Raw genomic sequence first — 20,735 nt, 5'->3', positions numbered from 1 at the left:
TATGCAGTTGGTCTAAAGCTGGACACAAAGCATCAGATTTTTTTTTAATTTGATCAAGCTTATCTGAAATATATAACTACAGTGGTAAAGTGTCAGGTACTACCCATACAATGTATTCAGTATTCCATGTATATCTATTTAGGTAGCCTGTACACTTATCAGCTGGCAAATGTTGTTTCTTTGTCATAATAGCATTTCTCTATTCTGTACAATAAAGAGTCAAGGTTTCAAAATATTTCTTACTGTATTATCTTACTTGAGGACCTGTGTTTTGGACACTGTTTAGGCAAATAGATACAGCCAATAAATTGATTCCTATTGGGAGTGCAGTTAGACCCGAGAGAAACTCTCTGATAATGTTTACCCAGTGTCATTAGTAAAGTCACCTGCATTGCCCCTAAATCTTCAACCTGCATTAGCATTTAAGTATCACTAAAGGCACACTAAAAGTTATATTATAATATTGACTGACAGGCCTCTTTAGCTTGACTTTACGCTATTGTGTTGAAATGGTTTACATCCAAGGCTTTGGTTTCAGAAACACCCTTTAAAAACTATGACCAATAGAGCTAAATGACGAAGGTGGTTGCAAGTAAATCTGCAGAAGAAAATACTCAGACATGGTAGGGTTTGAAAAGGCCATTTTCAAGAACTTGTAGCTCAGAGGATGTTCTCACAAATTGTTCAGAAATTAGGTAGAGGACAGAGGACCTGCTTTCAAGTTGCGCTGAGCAAGAATAAGGAATTGCTGACCACACAGCTGAGCAGTTTAGGAAGCATGTTTAAGATGTTTCTAAATGTGTTTAGTATTCTTTTATTTAGAAGGTTGTAAAAAAAAGTTAATAAGCAGAATAGACTAGGACCCACAGTTTTTAATTTCTGACAGAAAAGCTAAAGTTGACCATTTAAAGCCCCGGTACCAATGCATTGCCATAATCTAAGTTTATTAACCACTTCAGCCCCGGAGGATGTGGATGCTCAATGACCGGAGCACTTTTTACTATTTGGCACTGCGCAGCTTTAACTGGTAATTGCGCAGTCATGCAATGCTGTACCCCAACCAAATTTGTGTCCTTTTTTTTCCCCACAAATAGAGCTTTCTTTTGACGGTATTTGATTGCCTCTGCAATTTTTATTTTTTGCAATATAAACGGAAAAAGACCGAAAATTTTGAAAAAAATTGATATTTTCTACTTTTTGTTATATATTTTTTTTAATAAACTCAATTTTAGTCATATATTTAGGCCAAAATGTATTCAGCCACATGTCTTTGGTAAAAAAATGTCAATAAGCGTATATTTATTGGTTTGTGCAAAAGTTATAGCATCTGAAGCTAGGGTACATTTTCTGGAATTTACGCAGCTTTTAGTTTATGACTACCTATCTCATTTCTTGAGGTGCTAAAATGGCAGGGCAGTACAACCCCCCCCACCCCCAAATGACCCTATTTTGGAAAGTAGACACCCCAAGGAAATTGCTGAGAGGAATGTTGAGCCCATTGAATATTTTATTTTTTGGTCACAAGTGACTGAAAAATGACAAAAAAAAAAAAAAACAATTACACAAAGTTGCCACTAAATGATATATTGCTCACACATGCCATGGTTATATGTGGAGTTACACCCCAAAATACATTCTGCTGCTTCTCCTGAGTAAGGGTGTATATTTTTAATTTCACTCCTCACTACCTATCACAGTTTCGAAGGCCATAAAATGCCAAGCTAGCACAACCCCCCCCCCCCAAATGACCCCATTTTGGAAAGTAGACACCCTAAGCTATTTGCTGATAGGCATGTTGAGTCCATGGAATATTTTATATTTTGCCAGAAAATGACAATTTTTTTTTTTTTTGCACAAAGTTGTCACTAAATGATCTATTGCTCAAACATGCCATGGGCATATGTGAAATTACACCCCAAAATACATTCTGCTGCTTCTCCTGAGTACGGGGATACCACATATGTGAGACTTCTTGGAAGCCTAGCCGCGTACAGGACCCCGAAAACCAATCACCGTCTTCAGGCTTTCTAAGGGCGAAAAATGGTAATTTCACTTCCTCACTACCTATCACAGTTTTGGAGGCCATGAAATGACAAGATAGCACAAAACCCACCCAAATGACCCCATTTTGGAAATAAGACACTTCAAGCTATTTGCTGAGAGGCATGTTGAGTTCATGGAATTTTATATTTTGCCACAAGTTTCGGGAAAATTACAATTTTTTTATTTTTTTTTTACACAACATTGTTACTAAATGATATACTGTTCAAACATGGCTTGGTTATATGTGGAATTATACCCCAAAACACCTTCTGCTGTATCTCCTGAGTACAGGGATACCACATGTGTGGAACTTTTTGGCAGTCTAACCGCGTACAGAACCCCGAAAACCAATCACTGCCTTCAGGCTTTCTAAGGGCATGTAAAAAGGGGTAAATACAGCGCTAAAGAGCAAATTCTAAAAAACCATAGCTGCAACAAAAACCATCAAACATCTATATGGTAAATATCAATAATAAAAAACATAACTGCGCTTGTAGTGTAGACACTCAGAAAGGGAATGACATTTGAATAAAGTGATAAAAAATGTACATATGAAAAGGTAAAAAAAGAAAAGTGAATTGAGAGTCCATACACGGATTAAACAGAAAATATCACTCATTGGTCGGGAAGACCGTGAGTGTAAAAACGGAAAAACTCCAATGGTGTAAATAAAAAGCCTTTAATGCTCAAGGTCAAGCAGGCGGGAACAAACATCCGCCACAAAAAACACATTTAAAAGTAGCCGGCAAGCTTAAAAACAAAACGAACACCCGTATACCAGAATCACATGGGGCATAATAGCGTTATTGCGTCAGTACGTAGCCACGCCCAAGGCAAAGAAATTTTTTTTTCTTTTTTTCAATTTTCAAAACTTTGTGACAAAAAGTGAGATCTGCAAAATACCCAACATGCCTCTCAGCAAATAGCTTGGGGTGTCTACTTTCCAAAATGGGGTCAATTGGGGGGGGGGGGTTGTGCTATCTGGGCATTTCATGGCCTCCAAAACTGTGATAGCCAGTGAGGAGTAAAATCAAAAATGTACATCCTCAGATCAGATATTAATCCGTTCAGACACTATACTACTAAGGGAGGTGTAGGGTATGTGCGTGGGTGTTAGCGCTACTGGCACTAATCTGCCTGGGGCGACGCAGACCCCGACTGACACTAAAACCTAACTTATATCACCCGCTGGATGATCAGGGGTTAAACCTTTATTGGGTAATATATGGCGGGTGCCCTGATGCTATAAAAAACAAGCTAACTAACCAGCGGCACCCTTAACACTAATACGGTGATCACTGGTGACAGGGGGTGAAAGGGATAACTAGGGGGAAATCAGGGGGTTAAAACCTTTATTAGGTAATATATGGGGGTACCTGAGGCTATAAAAACAGGTAAAACGGTAAAACTAACTGGCTAACTAGCGTCATCAGTGACACAAATACGGCGATCGATTAGTGACACTGGTGACAGGGGGTGAAAGGGTTAACCAGGGGGTTAAAACCTTTATTAGGTTATTATATATGTGGGTACCTGATGCTATAAAACCTGATGGTGAAACTAATCACCTAACTGGCTAACTAGCGTCACCAGTGACACAAATACGGTGATCAATTAATGACACTGGCGACAGGGGGTGAAAGGGTTAACTGGGGGCAATCAAGGGGTTAAACCTTTATTAGGGGGGTTTAGGGGGGTAACCTAGACCTACCGGGGGCTACTACTAACTGCCCTAACACTTATTTCAGTCACAAATGACACCAATGCAGTGATCAGTGAAAAATCTGAAAACTACAATTGGTGACACAGTGACAGGGAGTAAAGGGGTTAACTGGGGGGGGCGACCGGGGGGTGATCGAGGGGTGGCAAGTGTACCTATGTGTACTGGTGTAGTGTTGTGCAACTCACGGTTAGATGTCCTCTCTCTCCTCTCACTGGAATTGAAAATAGACCATGAGAAGAGATGACATCACTTCCTCCTGTCTGTGTTTACACTTACACAGATAGGGGGTGGTTTTCATTCATAAATCATTGGTCTGGCCCTGGGGACTGATCACTCCCCTAACGAACCCGACTGCCGCGGACACGGGGGGGTGCCATTCTGCCGACATACATCGGCGTGCGGCAGTCAGGAACTGCTTAATAATGAGAACAAGGTTTAGTTGTAAACAGAGGAAACAATGTTCTCCACAGAATTGCATAGCTTATTCTACAAAACAAAAATTGAAAAACCTATCTGTCCAAGAGCAAAATACAAAATGCTGAAATAAATGGTGCAAGCTAAGGTTGTCTGAACATACAGATGCCACTTGGCAGATGTACCATACACAGGATTTTTTTCAGTAGGAACACAGGGGATGGCAGCTCCGGCACCTCCAGCACTCAATATATGTAATGGAGAGGGGTGCATGTTCGATACAAGGGGTATTTCGTATCTTCACAAAATCACCCCCTGATGAAGATACGAAATACCCCTTGTATCGAACACGCATAGGGGAAGGGGACAGGTCGGAACGTTATACACACAACCTGTTGGAAAAGATCAGCACGCCACCCCATACTGGCCACTGTTGCCCATTTGTTTTTGCTGTTTTAGTGTGGTGCCCTTAAGCCCCTTGTTACTGTGGGTACCCATTGCGGGATTTGTTTATGATTTGAATAAATTTAGTACATACTGCACCATGAAGTCCTTTTTGTGTTGATATATTGAGGTACGAAGGGGACTGATGTGAGGAACAGAGGCACCAGTGCAAATTTTTCCAGGACCCTGCATATAACATCGAACACATAGAGGTTCTAAGGTGCATTCTGACCAAGCTTAATTGCAAGGTCACACGCCCTAAGGTGAGGGGCTATCACCTGGGGGGAAGCACTTGTATGAGCACACAGCCCTTTAGTTTGTGTTCACACATGACACATGAATGGATTGTGGAAGATCTGTGGACCGTTAATTTGATAATTGCACAGCAACACAGCACTGAATTGCATAGAATCACATGGATGCAGCACCAAATTGCATGGATGCATTTTTTTTGTATTTTTTAACTTTTTATTGTTTGAACATTGCACTAACACCATATTGCATATAGCAAAAGTGGAGTTGTGACCTGTCCACACCAATAAATGCACTGACATGTCTCCATCCCAGTAATTTAAAGCAAAAAAGAAGAGGGGATAGTAGCAGGACTTTGCGTGAGACATGTCAATGAATATAAAGGCTAGTTATTCAGGATCAAATTAAATTTACCTGAAACAAGTGTTACACCTATAGTTCGTAAAATAATGTAATATCCATAGTTGTTCGTAAAGCCTGGAATACCATAATCGCAAAGGATTTTCGAGATGTTAATGGTACAAAGTAGTTTAATTATCATAAGACATACTTCAAAAAATACATCATAAAACATAGTTAGGCATATGCAGGCAATCAGACAGTGGACATAATTCATGTAATAGGTGCAATTACAGAAAAGGAACTGTTGTTATTATATAATGAAACAATATGTGCATCCATAGGTTGGTAAATCAACGCGTTTCTTGGCTTTCAACCAATCATCAGGAGTCAGATGCAAATTAACTAAAAATTAAAACAATAAAACATCTATTAGTATACAAACAGTTATGGATAGGTAGAAGGTAAGTACAGAAGAAATGTAAGTTTCGGTAATACTCACAAACAATTCATTGGTCAATGACAACCAATGTGCTGGGATATGTAAGTGGTCTGGGTCAACAAAGTCTCACCCGGGGTTGAGGCAGAGTACATTCCCCCAAACCCCCGGGCCACAGCCGACAGAAAGACCAGAGCACCCCAAAAACACCACCAGGTGGGAATAAACAACCAGGCCGATGTATTTTTTGAAGTATGTCTTACGATAATTTTATTAAACTACTTTGTACCATTAACATCTCGAAAATCCTTTGCGATTATGGTATTTCAGGCTTTACGAACAACTATGGATATTACATTATTTTACGAACTATAGGTGTAGCACTTGTTTCAGGTCAATTTAATTTGATCCTGAATAACTAGCCTTTATACTCATTGACATGTCCCACGCAAAGTCCCGCTACTACCCCTCTTCTTTTTTACCATATTGCATAGATGCAGTATTGAAATGCATGAATGCAACACTAAATCGCATGGATGTTTGTTTTGAATTATATATTAATGTTTGAAAATTGCACAAGCTTTGTGGAATATTTGCAATACACAGGCTGATTGGAGCACTTTTACCTATTTATTCATTCACTGAAGTTTATTGCACATTAATGTATAGTATTAATAGATTTTGTATATATTTTGTATGTTAAGCACAATATCACTTTATTATTATTTTAGTGGAAACTTCTTACATTTTATTTTGATAAGCGCAGCGTGTGTACAATTTGGTTTAATCCCAAGTCCTTTAGCTAGGAGATGGACCAGCGTCAGTGTGGGACCTAAGCAAGCTGCAAGAACCTTGATGGAGAGCAGGCAGTCTTCAGAACCCAGATTTACCACAACTCAGACCAAGGAACCCTCTCATAGACAATGGGTCAGTTGGGTCCTTACTGAGTGTGTCATGTTTGGAAAGGTGAACCCAAAGGAACTGCCTAGGTTCTCTCGGTTTCAGCGTATGGGACAGAAGAGAGTGGCCCTGGAGTGGGGCTTGGCCTTCCTGTATGTCCCCTCTCAGATCATGGAGGACATCGAGAGCTCCTGGGGCGGATGAGAGGATGACATGGTCTGGGAGTATCTACGCATCCCCAAGCCATTGCGGGTGCCAGGTGGTGCGGCCTGGGCCTTATTCTTGGAGATTAAAGAGGAATGGTGACTTAGAAGGATAATTTGCAAGAACCAGGTGCTGATATGCAGAGCGGGTCAGCCTGTAGAGAGTTATTCAGTCCCCAGGAACAGAGGAGAGAACGGAAAGGGATGGTTGGCACTCAGGATGACATCCAAAATAGTATTCCTTTATTAAATACATGTACAGGGCTGTAAAACAGCCTACGCATTTCGGACATTAGTCGTTAGTCATGGCTGATAAAAAACAAAATAAGTAACACTTAAATAGTATATACTTAAGTCACATGATTAACCAACACAGGTGAATTAAAATATATATTATAGCACCCACTATCTTTATGATGTTCCATTTTGGAAAAAATACAAACTACGCATGTTATTGCGGGTTACTTTTTATATGCCTGGTTTTTCATATTTCTACTTTTTGTAGGTTGCAGCACCTATACACTTGTTTTCCACAGAGGAGAGAAATGCTGGAAGAGACTACCAGCCCCACGGTACTACGCCTAAAATCTGGGTAATTGAACTGTGTGAGAGGCAGTCTGTGCCCTTTCTTCCTTATTTCCCTGATTTGCAGGAACAGACTATGCCTGTCACCCTGTGTGACTGACAGAGGGACTGTCTGTTCATGGACATTTTGGGTGTAACTGTTCCTGCTCACCTCTTTTGGAGCCTGTTTCTTCAGGGAGGGGCAGAGCAGAAGAAGGATTGTTTGACGTGAAAATATGTATGTTTTGTTGTTGTTGTTGTTGTTCTGTTTGTTAGGTTATAGTTCCCCTCTCAAAAATGTGTATATGTTGTTAGCTACCAGGACCTGTAGTTAGGAGTGTCTTAGTCGTGCTGTACAGTTGTAAATACCCACCAAAAATGTATATATCTATCTTTGTACTGATATTTATTTGTACAGTTCTCCATCCAAGTTGTTTCCCTTCCCCCATCCAACTTATTTCATGGGATGCTCTTGCTCCTGGGCCCAGGAGCCATTCTTTCAAGTTTTTCCAGCTGGTGACCAGCTGATTTCTGGTGGGGGGGTGAGTGTAGCGCCCTCTACCTTAGGTAGGTAGGTTGCTAGAGGTAGTAGTTTTTTTTGTTTCAGCCAGTGCAGGTAAATTTAGGCAGGCCTAGCTAAAAGCTAGGCCTGTTTGTTTTGATCTGGGGGCTGGGAGTGGTTTGAGAGTAGCAGCAGGTGACTGACATGTGGCTTCATCTCTCTGGCACCTCCCTCTGGTTTATGGAGGGTTCTGGAACAGAGGTGGGGAGGGAGGTTTGGAGTGACATGGGGTGTATCTGGGAGCCCTAACCAATCCCCAACTAGGATTGGCTGGGGGCAGGTCTCCTATATATACCCAGGGTCATGGTAAATTGTAGCGCTAAAGAAAAAGATAAACATAATAGTACCACAATATGTGAAATGATGTAAAAATGTAACAATGTGTGTAAACATACCTCAAAAAGGGGCATAATCAAAAAATGTCCAAAAGTGAAAACACACAGTCCGGTGAATAAATGATGAAGTGTAGTAGATCAGGGACACCGGTCCATCCGTAATCTAAACCTCCAATGCAGGGTCATCAAACACTGAATAAGATATGAGTGCACTTACCGGACAGGTGGACTCTAGTGCCGGCAGCATAGAGTCTAACGAGCAAATATGGAGATGGCCTCAAAGGTGGGATCCACAGGAGAATGAGTGGCTTCCGGATCAACCTGAACTCTGGACCGTGAAGGCTGGATCTCGATGAGGTGTGCAAAGATGGATTCATGGTACAGACATCCACTCTTCAGCTGCCATTTCCAGCAATGTCTCCTCTCTACTTCCCCCCAACTGGGGGACATTGCTGGAACTGGCAGCCGAAGATTGGATGTCTGTACCTTGAATCCATCTTTGCACACCTCATTGAGATTCAGGATTCAGGGTCCAGAGTTTGGGTTGATCCGGAAGCCACTCATTCTCCTGGGGATCCCACCTTTGAGGCCATCTCCATACTTGCCCGTTGTGGCACACTGCTCGATAAACTCTATGCTGCCGGCACTAGAGTCCACCTGTTCCGGTAAGCGCACTCATATCTTGTTCAGTGTTTGATGACCCTGCATTGGAGGTTTAGATTACAGATGGAGCTGTGTCCCTGATCTACTACACTTCATTTATTCACCGGACTATGTGTTTTCACTTTTGGACATTTTTTGATTATGCCCCTTTTTGAGGTGTGTTTACACACATTGTTTATAGACATTTTTACATCATTTCACATATGGTGGTACTATTATGTTTGTCTTTTTCTTTAGCGCTACAATTTACCATTTCCCATATTTTCATGTTTGTCACATTTTTTGTAGCAGCTCACTTTTTGTTACTTTTTAGAGTTTAGCGCAGTAACCACCTTTCATTCCATTATACCCAGGGTCAGCCTGCTGGGGGGACGAGTTGTCGGGTGTGGAGTGTTAGGCTGTCGTAGCCTTTGAGGGAGCCCCTCTTCTGGGGAGAGTGATCTTGGGCCTGGAGCTCGGGAGCTGGGAAGGAATCTCTCTATACAACCCAAACGAGGGGTGTCCTGAACAGGAGCAGGAGAAGGTTAGTGGGGAACATTGCGGGGCAAGTCATCGGAAGGGATCCATCCGGGCTTGGTGAATGACAGGAACAGTGAGAAGATCTAGGAGAGACATGCCAGGGGTGTATGTAGAGCCAGAGAGAGAGACTGTGATGTTGCTGGAAATAGAGACAGGCTGCTACAGCCAGGAGGGTTGGCAGAGTCTGCACAGGACTGACTGAGACCAGTAGTCCACTTAGAACACAGCTAGCACAAAAAGACTATTTTCAATTGCTATTGGTTGCTTCACCAAATGAGACTGCAGACCCCTGCCAGCAAATGTTGAATCCAGAACTGTTGGGCCTTGTTCAGAGAGGGGCCTAACCATGTGCTAGCTGTGCCAGGAATCCAGTTTTGTGCATTAGAGGAAGCAAAGATGACTTTTGACTCCCTCAAAAAAACCAACAAAAATAAGCTGATGGACTGTTCATTGTTCAGTGAGGAGTAACTGCAAGTTAATGCTGGACTGAGCAGCGTGACTGGTGGAACTACTATACTCAGCGACCCCATGGGGGCACCGCTACACAATTATATAATAGAAACTACTAGAGGTGGCGTATGGTCTGCTTTATATGCTTCCTCAACTATAAAGAGTCTTGTACCCCTCTCAGAATACCTTGAACCCCCTTTCCTGCAGTTTCTTGCTCAATTAAGCCACAAATGACCAGATGGATAGTAATGTCTGAGTATAGATGCTGGCCCTTGCAATCTTGCTGCCCTAGGCATTGGTCCAATGGAGCCTTGTGGGCATTTATACGAAAGACTATTTAGAAATGTCTTTGTTTTTTTTATTTATTTTTTTAGTATGGAAAAAATCATGTGAATCATTAATATCACACACACAGCTGATTGCATGAAGATAGGATTTGTTTTATTGAAAATCTAGTAAGTGACAAGGACAAGAGAATGATGATCAAAATTCACCAAATTACTGCAGTAGTACACCAGAATATATATATAGTCATGATAATCCTAAAACATTCTAAATAACCTGAATCTAGGGCTTAGTATGTCCACCACAATAAAATATGCATATTGCATGCTAATAATCCATTAATATGTACAATGGTAGACAATACAAATAGGTTCATAGCATATTTTTATAAAACCAATGCTTCAACTCTATAATAAAACCTGCACATGATTATGTTAATAAAACCCCCTAAATTCACAACAGAAAACTAGAGTTCCACTTGAATTAAGCACGTGCTTCATATGTGCATTCACATACTATAGGCACGTTTCAAGATGCTGTTTTTGGGTCTTTTTAATCGGAAACTATATTGCGAAGCAGAATTCAGCAAAATTTCATATTCTATTTAATACTCATCAGACTGGTTCATATTCTAACTCATTTTGCATATGATCATTGTAATTCAAAACTGCATTGCAACTGTATGTACCATAAGGGCCTGTTTACGCTTGAAAGTGTTACAGTAACACATTCACCACAACTTACTTTTAGGGCATTGTGGTACCACAGGTTATTTGTTCTCAATGGGTCCCAGGTAAAAATGCGTGCATTCTATTGTTTTCTCCAAAGCACTACAATGTAACCCATGTCATACCATGTTGTGTACTGCATCATACTATAGAATAGTGCATTCTGTTCATGTGTTTGGGTGGCATTCAATGCTGTTGCACAATAAATGGCACTGCAACAGATTGCACTTTATGTTGGCACAATGTCTGCGTATTAAAAGGCATTATTGTAACAAGATGAATGTGCCTGGGCCCTAAAAGTATTGAAAGTGCTCCAAGAAAAGAGTGAATGAAAAGTCATATCTTATGCTCTAGCATAATGTAATCCCTAAATAATGTTGGGTACACAAAAATATCTTCTTTCATTTCGGATCTTTAAAAGTGTTCAAAGTCCTGAACTCCATAGCTTTTGTAACACTTGGGTTAACATCTTGAAATTAACTTACACTTTAGGTAAACTTGAATAGTTTACCACCAACCTCTAAAGATGAACACCTACTGTATTTAACTATTCCTAAACCTTGAATAATTTCACTTGTGTCTACTGGGTATCTTGGTGGATCTAGTTCATGTCTCATGCCAAGTCTTGCCTAGGTGAAGCAGATACTGAAGGCCACAAAAGAAGAAGACAGAGGAAGACACCAAAAGACATTCTAGAGATAGAATAATACTAATATCCACAGGGTTCTCCAGAAGAGTCAGGAACACATTAGCAAACATTATGGTGATTATGATGTTGATGATGACTTTGATGATGTCTATAATGAGTGGGGCTAGTCACATGGTGAACTTTCACTGTGTGGTGAGATCCTGAAAGTAGAAGATATGATAGTTCAAATTAATAAAGATCTATGTCACATTATACAGGGATGCAAATTGTCTATGTTTCTCATATCAATCCAGCATATTCCTGATAGTTCAAATTAATAAAGATCTATGTCACATTATACAGGGATGCAAATTGTCTATGTTTCTCATATCAATCCACCATATTCCAATTATCATTGTTATTGTTACATAATTAGTCAAGTTAAGAAACCTGCTTGTGTAAAGTTTTCGTAATACAATACAAAATAAGGATCGACAGTTATACAGAAAATGCAGGCCAAGTGGCCAAAATAATGATTCAGTTGCAGGAGACAAAAGTCATTGTAATAGTTTTTGTATAATTTGACAAATGTCAGTATAGACTAATAGTCTAAGAGATTAGGTTAATAACTGTAAAGCACAAAATCTTATGGGGGACCATCAAAACAGGAGTCTCAAAGGTAGGGAAAATATGGGATAGAAAATGGTGACAGACTGAGGCATATAAATATATACCTGAGGAGTAGGGCAAGAACTTTTTTGTTTTGTTGGAATTCTAGAAGGAATAATGGATAGTAATGCCAAATAGGGCAAGCTACCATAGGCCAAATACAGCATATGTACAGCAAAAGAGTTAGTACTGATAAATAAGTCATCCTTTTTAATCGCTCAAGAAGGTCTGAGTCAGAGTTTGTTAATGGGGTTGTTAGGGGACAAAAGCAGATAAAGGGGGTAGGGGTGATAGGAGAACCAAAGGGGGCAAAGGAGGACAACGGTTGTTGGGTGGGGTGAGATACAGAGGGAGGGAGGATGGAATATGGTGGCCTACCCCATCCTGGTGCCTAGCCCCCGGGTCATGGGATGGGGTCACCTTTTAAAGGATCTGCAATGAGGTCCAAACCCTATGGGATGGTGTCTAAATGTCCAGGTACTAGTTAAAATGTTTCCCATATTTTATATTCTACACATATTTCCACAAGCTCGTGCCCTGCTTTTTAAAGTGGTTCTAATGCCTAAAGGTTTTTTTCGTCCTAAGGCATTCTCTGAATTAAGGTAAAAAACTTTCTCTGTGCAGCCCCAAGCCCTCCCTTATACTTACCTGAGCCGACCTTGATCTAACCCTGTGAATGAGAGCAGTGGCTCTCTCTGCTCTCTCCCTCCTCATAGATTCAGAGACACTGACTCCTGCTGCTGTCAATCACAGTCAGTGAGGAGGGATCGGGGGTGGGGTCAAGCCACATTATGTGTGTGTCTATAGACACAAAGAGCCAGGTTGGGAGCAAGCCCCCACAAGTGCCCCCATAGCAAGCCGCTGTGGTAGGCACTCTGCAGGGGAGGAGCCAGTAGAGCAGAAAGAAGACGTGGATCGGGCTTGCTTTGTGCAAAACCATTGCACATAGCAGGTAAGTATGACATGTTTGCTTTTAAAAAAGATATAGGTTTACAATCACTTTAAGACAATTTATGTTTACATACCATGGCTGTCTCCTAGAAAACTTTGACTTGAAGTGCTGAAATGTAAAACACACAGTAAAGAGTAATGAAGAAATATATGGTATACTGACCATTCTGTATGGCTTGGTTTAAATAATATATTGGTAAACAAAATGGAAGCATTTTATGAACTGTCTAGTTTTAAAATTAAGCAGTTCTCCAAATTATATTGTTCTTTTCTGGTAGCTGATTGAATATTATAGCAAATAAATTATAAAAAAAAATTATATTAAATATAACAATTATTTATTTCCTCTTAAAAGATTCGGTGTGAATTGGTGTTGTTATAAATTGAGGCCTGCATGTTTTAAGGAATATTAGTTCAGTTACTTGTCCTGTGTGAAATACATACTGGATATCATGACCCTCCAATAGGCGCTTATAGGTGGTGATCTCCATCTCCAGATGATTCTTTTGGTCCATCAGGATCATGTATTCCTGATTCTGACGTTCCAGGTCAGATCGCATTTGGGCCAGCTGGGACTCTACATTGTTGATCAAACATTGTAATTGGGCAAGTTGAGCCCCAAATGTGGCTTCTGTCTCTGCCAAGGTGTTTTCTAGAGCTGATTTCTGGGAAAAAATAGAGAAAGATTGTATACGAAAGAAAACAGGTAATTACAGTACATACTGTCTTTTTAGAATGAACTGAAGATGCTCACAGACTAAAAATGACCAGCAACTGATCATTGACACAAACTTTATTAATTGGCTGGCAATAACACTTACCAAGCTGAGCTGGCTTTGTAGTTCAATGTCCAAGGTTTGGATGGTACGTCTCAAGTCAATGACTTCAGTTTGTACAGACTGGAGTTGTTCAGAACCAGAAGCAACTTCACGATTCAGTTCCTCAGTCTATATAAATAGAAAGTTTGTTAGTCATGTACCCCTTAATATATGGAGACTGATTTCCATATAGTTTTATATATAAAGTCAAAGGAGATTTATTTCTGATCTTCTGTGAAGAAATATGTCACTACTTTTTAATATACAGTAGCTAGGCTTAAGTTGATTTGCACATTTATATTTATTTTTATATATTTTAAGTTATGCCACTTAATTTTATTTCCTTTGTGTACTTAGGCAACACCCTTAAATCCCAGTTGCACCAGTGCCTCAATAAACACTCACGTCCCTGATTAGGAAGCATGAGCGTGGCTGTTGGCCAGAGTAGTTGTGACTGTGCAAGGGGTGTGGGCGGACCTCTGAAGATTTCTGTATGAGAGCAGTGGTCCTAAAGTTCACTGTAATGGGAAGATTGGGATGGTATAGTACAACTGAGCATTAAAGCTGAACATGTTCTCATCAATATTTATTGTTTATTGGAATTTAACCATAAAGTATTAGGGCCTAATGATCAAAATTGAATAGATTGCTATCCCACTATTTTTCTAACAGGTTCAACAAGCTTTTTTAGTCTACAAAAAGACTTACCCGTTGTCGAAAAATAGTTTCCACCTCTCTCAGATTCCGCTCCATCAGATTCTCATACTGCTCTCTGATCTCAAACAAGGTTCTATTCAGATCAGCCGATGGAGCAGCATCCACTTCCACATTGACCCTGGCTCCCAACTGAGCTTGCAAAGCATTGACTTCCTGTAAGTAAAAATGTTAGAAACTAGTTGTGTTATGGGTGCATTTCTGCAGATCTCCATAATGTGTGCTTTAGAATCTGTGTTGACTCGGCTTTTGGGCTTATGTCAATGTGCAAATGTAGTGGGCTTTTAGATGCATTTGAGAATAGTTTGAGACATTTTTGAGATCATAATTAAAAGTGACATTAAAGTGTTGCTAAACCCCCTGTGGAACCTAAGGAGTTAATCCTCTGCATTGTGTGAAAAGACTGTTTGATTGTGGCTTCTCTGATCCTCCTCTCCTTCCATTGTCCCCTGATAATTTCCTGATAACACAGAGCCTATGGAGTCAAGCTGCCCATGCTCAGTTTGGTGTGTATTGGTACAGAGTTTTCTTTTTCTTGGTAGAGTGCATGTGATCAGCACAGGGCCAATCAGCACTAAACAGACAGAGGGTCAGGAGTCTTGCATTTTTATAGGACAGTCAGAAAATTCCCCCTACCAGCTTTAACCAGTGCTCAGCTGGACACTGCTAAAAGTCACAAGACTGCTCTGACTGCTGATAAGAAAATGTATTTAGCAGTTTTTATTTACTAAAATTATTGCATTTCCATGTTCTGTGTACTGTGGGAGAATGGATATAGTTAATTCAGTGTCCTGAGTTTAGTAACACTTTAAAGTGGTTGTAAACCTAGTTTAAAAAAAAAATAATAATAACACCTGCAAGACAAAGGCATAATGAGCCGCAATGGCGTCATTCCTGCGCATGCTCACGGTAATGGCACACTCACTGAAGCAACGGCACATACGTGCATTGCTTCAGTTTGTATCAGTGCGCATGTGCCGACGACGCCGGCACATGCAAATACACATGCACGGTTTAGGAGATATCCTGGATAGCTACAGGTATGCCTTATTATAGGCTTACCTGTAGCACAAAGTGGTCCATAACGGTTTACAACCACTTTCATTGACAAATAAAAAAAGATAAAAAATTAAACAAAAGGTGTTAGAAGTTGTCAATTTCTCACAGATGGCCCAGGATGGCAGCATACCTCTAAAGCAAAAGTGATTTCAACAATATTTACACCTGCTCTGTAACAACACATTATGAATTATTTTACTTAAAATAAATGTCTGATTTATCTTAAAAAAGGGGTAACAGCTATCCCACCTCCCCATGGTTCCTCTTTATTAGCTGCAGTTCCTCCTGGAGGTTTTCTACTTGTGCCTGTAGATGACATATTTCACTGTTAAGTTCTTCTAGGAGTATACGAAGTCCATTCACATCAGCCTCAACACTGCTTGCCAGTTGGCGTTCCATTTCATACCTGGTGACAAAAGGAAGACAAAGCAATTAATGCTGATATTGATAATAATGATGAAAGACATGAAATATAGACAGGCCTACTTGTTTCTGAAGTCATCTGCTGCTAGACGATTGTTGTCTATTTGTAACACAATCCTGGCATTTTCCACAGAGGTTGAGGAAATCTGGAAATTATAGGTGTTAATTATTTATTGCAAAGGATAAATTCATAGAGTGTATTTACCTAAGCTTTGTTCTGTATCAATTAAGGTAGCTTACTGCATATCTATTATGGCTTGCACTGTAATATGACTTAAGGGTACATTTACAATAGCCACACACTAAAACATTCCCTTTTAGCATTCATATGGTATTCAGCAATGATGATGAGCAGTGCCATGGGTTTTACAAGGCAAGACATTGTTTACCTTTTTATTAACTTTATTAAAAGTGTACAAAGTGTACATTTCATTCAGGTCTGTACACATCCCTGCCGTGCAGTGACATCTAGTGTGCTGCAGAAAAATGACGCATGTCTGTATTTTTCTGTAACACACATCAGAGTGCCCAAAAGCATGAACGAAATGCACTGAGACCCATGCTGTATAAAATTGTAATCTGGTATCCTTTTAGATGCCTAATATGCCTAATCTGTTTTTATATTTTAAATATGTAGGTGTCAGGGTGAGTTTATAAATGTATCATTTATTTACCTGGCCTTGAAGCTCTTGTATGATCCTGAAGAAGCTGCTGTAGTTGGGTAAAGTGCTGGGCTGATTCCTCTCATACCACTCCCGGATATTCCTTTCAAGCTGGGCGTTTTGTTGCTCTAGGGAGCGGACTTTGTCTAAGTAGGAAGCTAAACGATCATTTAAATGCTGCATAGTTTCCTTCCCATTGATATTGAACAAACCATGATGGCTAATAATGCTTTTATGGCTGCTGCTGTGAGCACCTCCATGAACGTGCTTGGATATGGATATTCCTTTGCCTCCTGATCCTCCATGTACACTGGGGGCTCTGTAGTGATTACTATGATGGTCTTTATGGGAACTTTCATGGTGGGTGGCATGGGATCCTCTATGATGAGAACTATGAGAACCTGTAGAATGGAATCTGTGGGAGCCTCTATGGTGGGAAGTATGGGAACCTCCATGATGTAAATTATGACATCCTCCATGATGAGAAGCATAAGAACCCCCGTGGTGATCAGAAGAGTGGGATCCTCCATGATGAGCAGCATGAGTTCCCCCATGGTGGTGAGAAGAGTGGGATACTCCATGAAGGCTAATTGAAGATCCTCCATGAGGAACACCATATGTGTGGTTTGGGATCTTAGACAGATGACTACCAACATGGCAGCTTCCATGGTGTGATCCAGCAGAGGAGTGACCACCGTAACTCATGATGATGGATTTGGGTGGTACAGATGACCTAAAAGTGTGTGTTTCTAAATGGATGTCCTTCACAATATGTTCTCTATTTATTCTGCTGTCTTATATATGGAAGACTGGGAGTGCCACAAAACATGAATTACTAATATTAATGTTTACAAGTATCTGACTGCTCATCTATCCACTGCTTTACATGCTTGACATTAGGATTTAACATTAAACATTTGGTAATCTGCTTGGAAAACTTTAGACAATTGTAAAACAACTTCTCAATAATTCATTTATTGCTGCCCAACTCATTAGAAACTTTTGCTCACTCCACCCTAAAGAAATAACAATAAAGGAAAAGCCAACTGACTTGGCTGAACACGCCTCAAATAAAACACTCAAAAATGCAATATTGCAATGATAAACTAATAAAACATTTAATCACAGTATGAAGTTGGTCTAAAGCTGGACACAAAGCATCAGATTTATTTTCAATTTGATCTAGCTTGTCTGAAATATATAACTACAGTGGTAAAGTGTCAGGTACTACCCAATAATGTATTCAGTATTCCATGTATATTTAGGTAGCCTCTGTACTTATCAGCTGGCAAATGTTGTTTCTTTGTCATAATAGCATTTCTCTATTCTGTACAATAAAGAGTCAAGGTTTTAAAATATTTCTTACTGTATTATATTACTTGAGGACCTGTGTTTTGGACACTGTTTAGGCTAATAGGCACAGCTCGTAAATTGATTCCTATTGGGAGTGCAGTTAGACCCAAGAGAACCTCTCTGATAAAGCTTACCCAGTGTCATTAGTAAAGTTGCCGGCATTGGCCCTAAATCATCAACCTGCAGGGGGGTTCATTAATGCTAGGGAGGTCTATTGTTGCTGAGGGAGATCTACTTTTGAGGAAGGAGTCTTTTTAATGCTGGCTACTGGGTGATCTTTTGTTGCTGGCAGGGGTCTGTTGTTGCTGGGATAGATCTATTGTTGCTAGGGGGGCTGTGTTTGCTGGGGGATCTGTTGTTGCTGAGGGAGGGGCCTCTGTTGTTGCTGGCTGCAGGGGATCTATTGGGATTACTGCTTTTCTAGTTATCATTAACAAATTCCATATACATTACTTATTATTATCACCACAAAATCACACTTGGTTCTGTATTCTCTAAAAGGGGTAGTTCTGGGAGGTGGGTAGGGAAAAATTCAGATGGGTGCCTTGGAAGGCGGGAGTATCTGCACCTATTCTCTGAGAAAAAAAGCCTGATAATACATGTCCAACTAACACCAGGCACCATGGCAGGCCCACAACATGTTACATCAAATACATAAACAATATATACGTGCAGCGCTAACCAAAAAAAGTGAAAGATATATCAGATAAAAAAAGAAAAAAAAAAATATATATCAGTGATTAAAACGCAACTGTGAATAATATTCCTTAACACAATAAAAGCCTGTGAGGTGTAAGAAAGTGTCCAAAGGAAATACACTAAGTGTAGGAATGTCCAGAGACAGTATTTGAGCTCTGCAAACTGGAGCCAAAAGACCAAAGTCAATAAGTGTGCATGGAAGGAGTCTTCTCAGACCAGGGAGGTGTTAGAACACACGATGTTGACTGAAGACTGGATTACACAGCAATCAGAGGCAAAAACGTCATAAACATCTAGAGTTAAATACTCTTACCAGATCCTGTGGGACATATCTGCTGTACGGCAGTACGTCTATCAGAGCTTATGGAGATGGCCTCCCATGAACTCTCCCCAGGGGTTCTCCCTACGGTCACGATCTCCAATGGGTGAAGTTAACCTTGGGTCACGGTCATCAATAGCCAGGACAATCGCCGGTGAGGGTTGTCAGCTCACTTCACACACTCTCCAATTCCAGGCAGGTTCCAGGGGGGTTCAGGGGGTCATACACAACCCATCATGGATATAATCGAGGAGAAAAAAGAAAGAAAGGGGCTCCACATGGCGCAGGCCAAAAAAATTTAAAGGGATTTATTGAATAAAAACCTTACAAATTAAAAAGTGATCACTGGATAAAAAAGCAATGGCAATGTGGGAAGCTAAAACGCCCTACGCGTTTCGACTAAAAAGCCTTCAACTGGGGCATGAAACAGCATCCCCACATTGCCCATATATATAGACTGTAAACACCATGCAAAATAATTAGTTCCGCCTCCATCATGGCGGAACCGGAAGTGCAAAGTTTGATAATAGAAACACTAAAAATTGCCTTCAACAGAAGTTATTCACATGTATAATAACACATCACACCAGGCCCAGGGTGCACCCTAGTTCGGGGGTTAAACCGGGGTGTCTACAATAGGGGGGGTCTTGAATGTCGGATCAAAGACTCGGCTTGCGTTCCAAGCCTCACACTACCAGCGGGACTTGCGTTCCACGTGTCTAAAACACGTGACCGGGAAGGAGACAACAGCCGGCGAACACTGCGCCGCTGACGTCTCCCGCGGTCATGACGTGGGTCATGCGCACCAAGCCTCGGACGTAAGTGAGGAAGAGAGACCAGCCCACAACCAATGCGGCGCTGGTATCTCCCTCCCTCTCACCTAAGGAGCATGCGCTCAAAGCATCTGAGTGGGGGGGAGTGGACAACCGCTCCACAGCCAGCCTCATCTGTGATCAGGGCCGGCCGGACCCATCACAGACAAGCTACATGACTGGCCACTCCCTCTCCTGTCATTGCTACGTTAACCTAAGCTATACAGTGCGCACTACCATGGCAACGGCCGAAGCCAGTGCCAGGGTAACATGGCAGCATAGGACAAGTCCAATAACAGCCCCTTAAACATTACCACAGAGGTGACCAGATGAAGGGCCCTATGAGTACCCATGTTTAAGATAAACCCAGCATGGTAAGTGAATGTAAGGGAGGAGGGAGAAAGTTCCCTGCAGTACACCTGGTATAAATATAAAAACTCGCCCAACTATATATGCCAGTGTTACATCTCCCAACTAACCTAGAAATGTTTTGGAGCAATCTAGGAAACACTGAAGTCCAAGGCAAGCATATTGGAGTGGGAACTGACTTGCCCAGCTTGTTCTCCCTGTGTTTAGACAAAGGGACAGGCGCCTCTGGGTGCAGAAGTATAACAAGTTTTAATAGCGTGTAAGTTAAACAACTCACATTTTGGAGGTAAAAAACAGGCATGTAGTATAGTCCCAGCACAGTAGGTAATGGTAGAAGGTGTCCTCAGTAGATGGTCCTATCCCAGATAGGGAACATAGTATCCACTCGTTCGCTGC

General features: G+C 40.9%; 1 protein-coding gene across 1 annotated transcript; it reads right to left on the bottom strand.

Moving 5' to 3' along the window:
* Window positions 1–11,611: 11,611 nt before the first annotated feature.
* On the bottom strand, window positions 11,612–17,567 carry LOC141113768 (keratin, type I cytoskeletal 19-like). Its single transcript, XM_073607048.1, has 8 exons — window positions 16,800–17,567; window positions 16,189–16,271; window positions 15,952–16,108; window positions 14,638–14,799; window positions 13,933–14,058; window positions 13,556–13,776; window positions 13,186–13,220; window positions 11,612–11,712 (listed from the first exon to the last, which is right to left on the bottom strand). The coding sequence occupies exons 1-8, from the start codon at window positions 17,490–17,492 to the stop codon at window positions 11,612–11,614; spliced, it is 1,578 nt and encodes a 525-aa protein (XP_073463149.1). The 5' UTR covers window positions 17,493–17,567.
* Between the last annotated feature and the right edge of the window lie 3,168 nt (window positions 17,568–20,735).

Source organism: Aquarana catesbeiana, linkage group LG12 (assembly GCF_042186555.1).
Source record: "Aquarana catesbeiana isolate 2022-GZ linkage group LG12, ASM4218655v1, whole genome shotgun sequence".
In the NCBI taxonomy this organism is placed as follows: Eukaryota; Metazoa; Chordata; class Amphibia; order Anura; family Ranidae; genus Aquarana; species Aquarana catesbeiana.
This window is presented reverse-complemented; position numbering and strand designations above follow the sequence as displayed.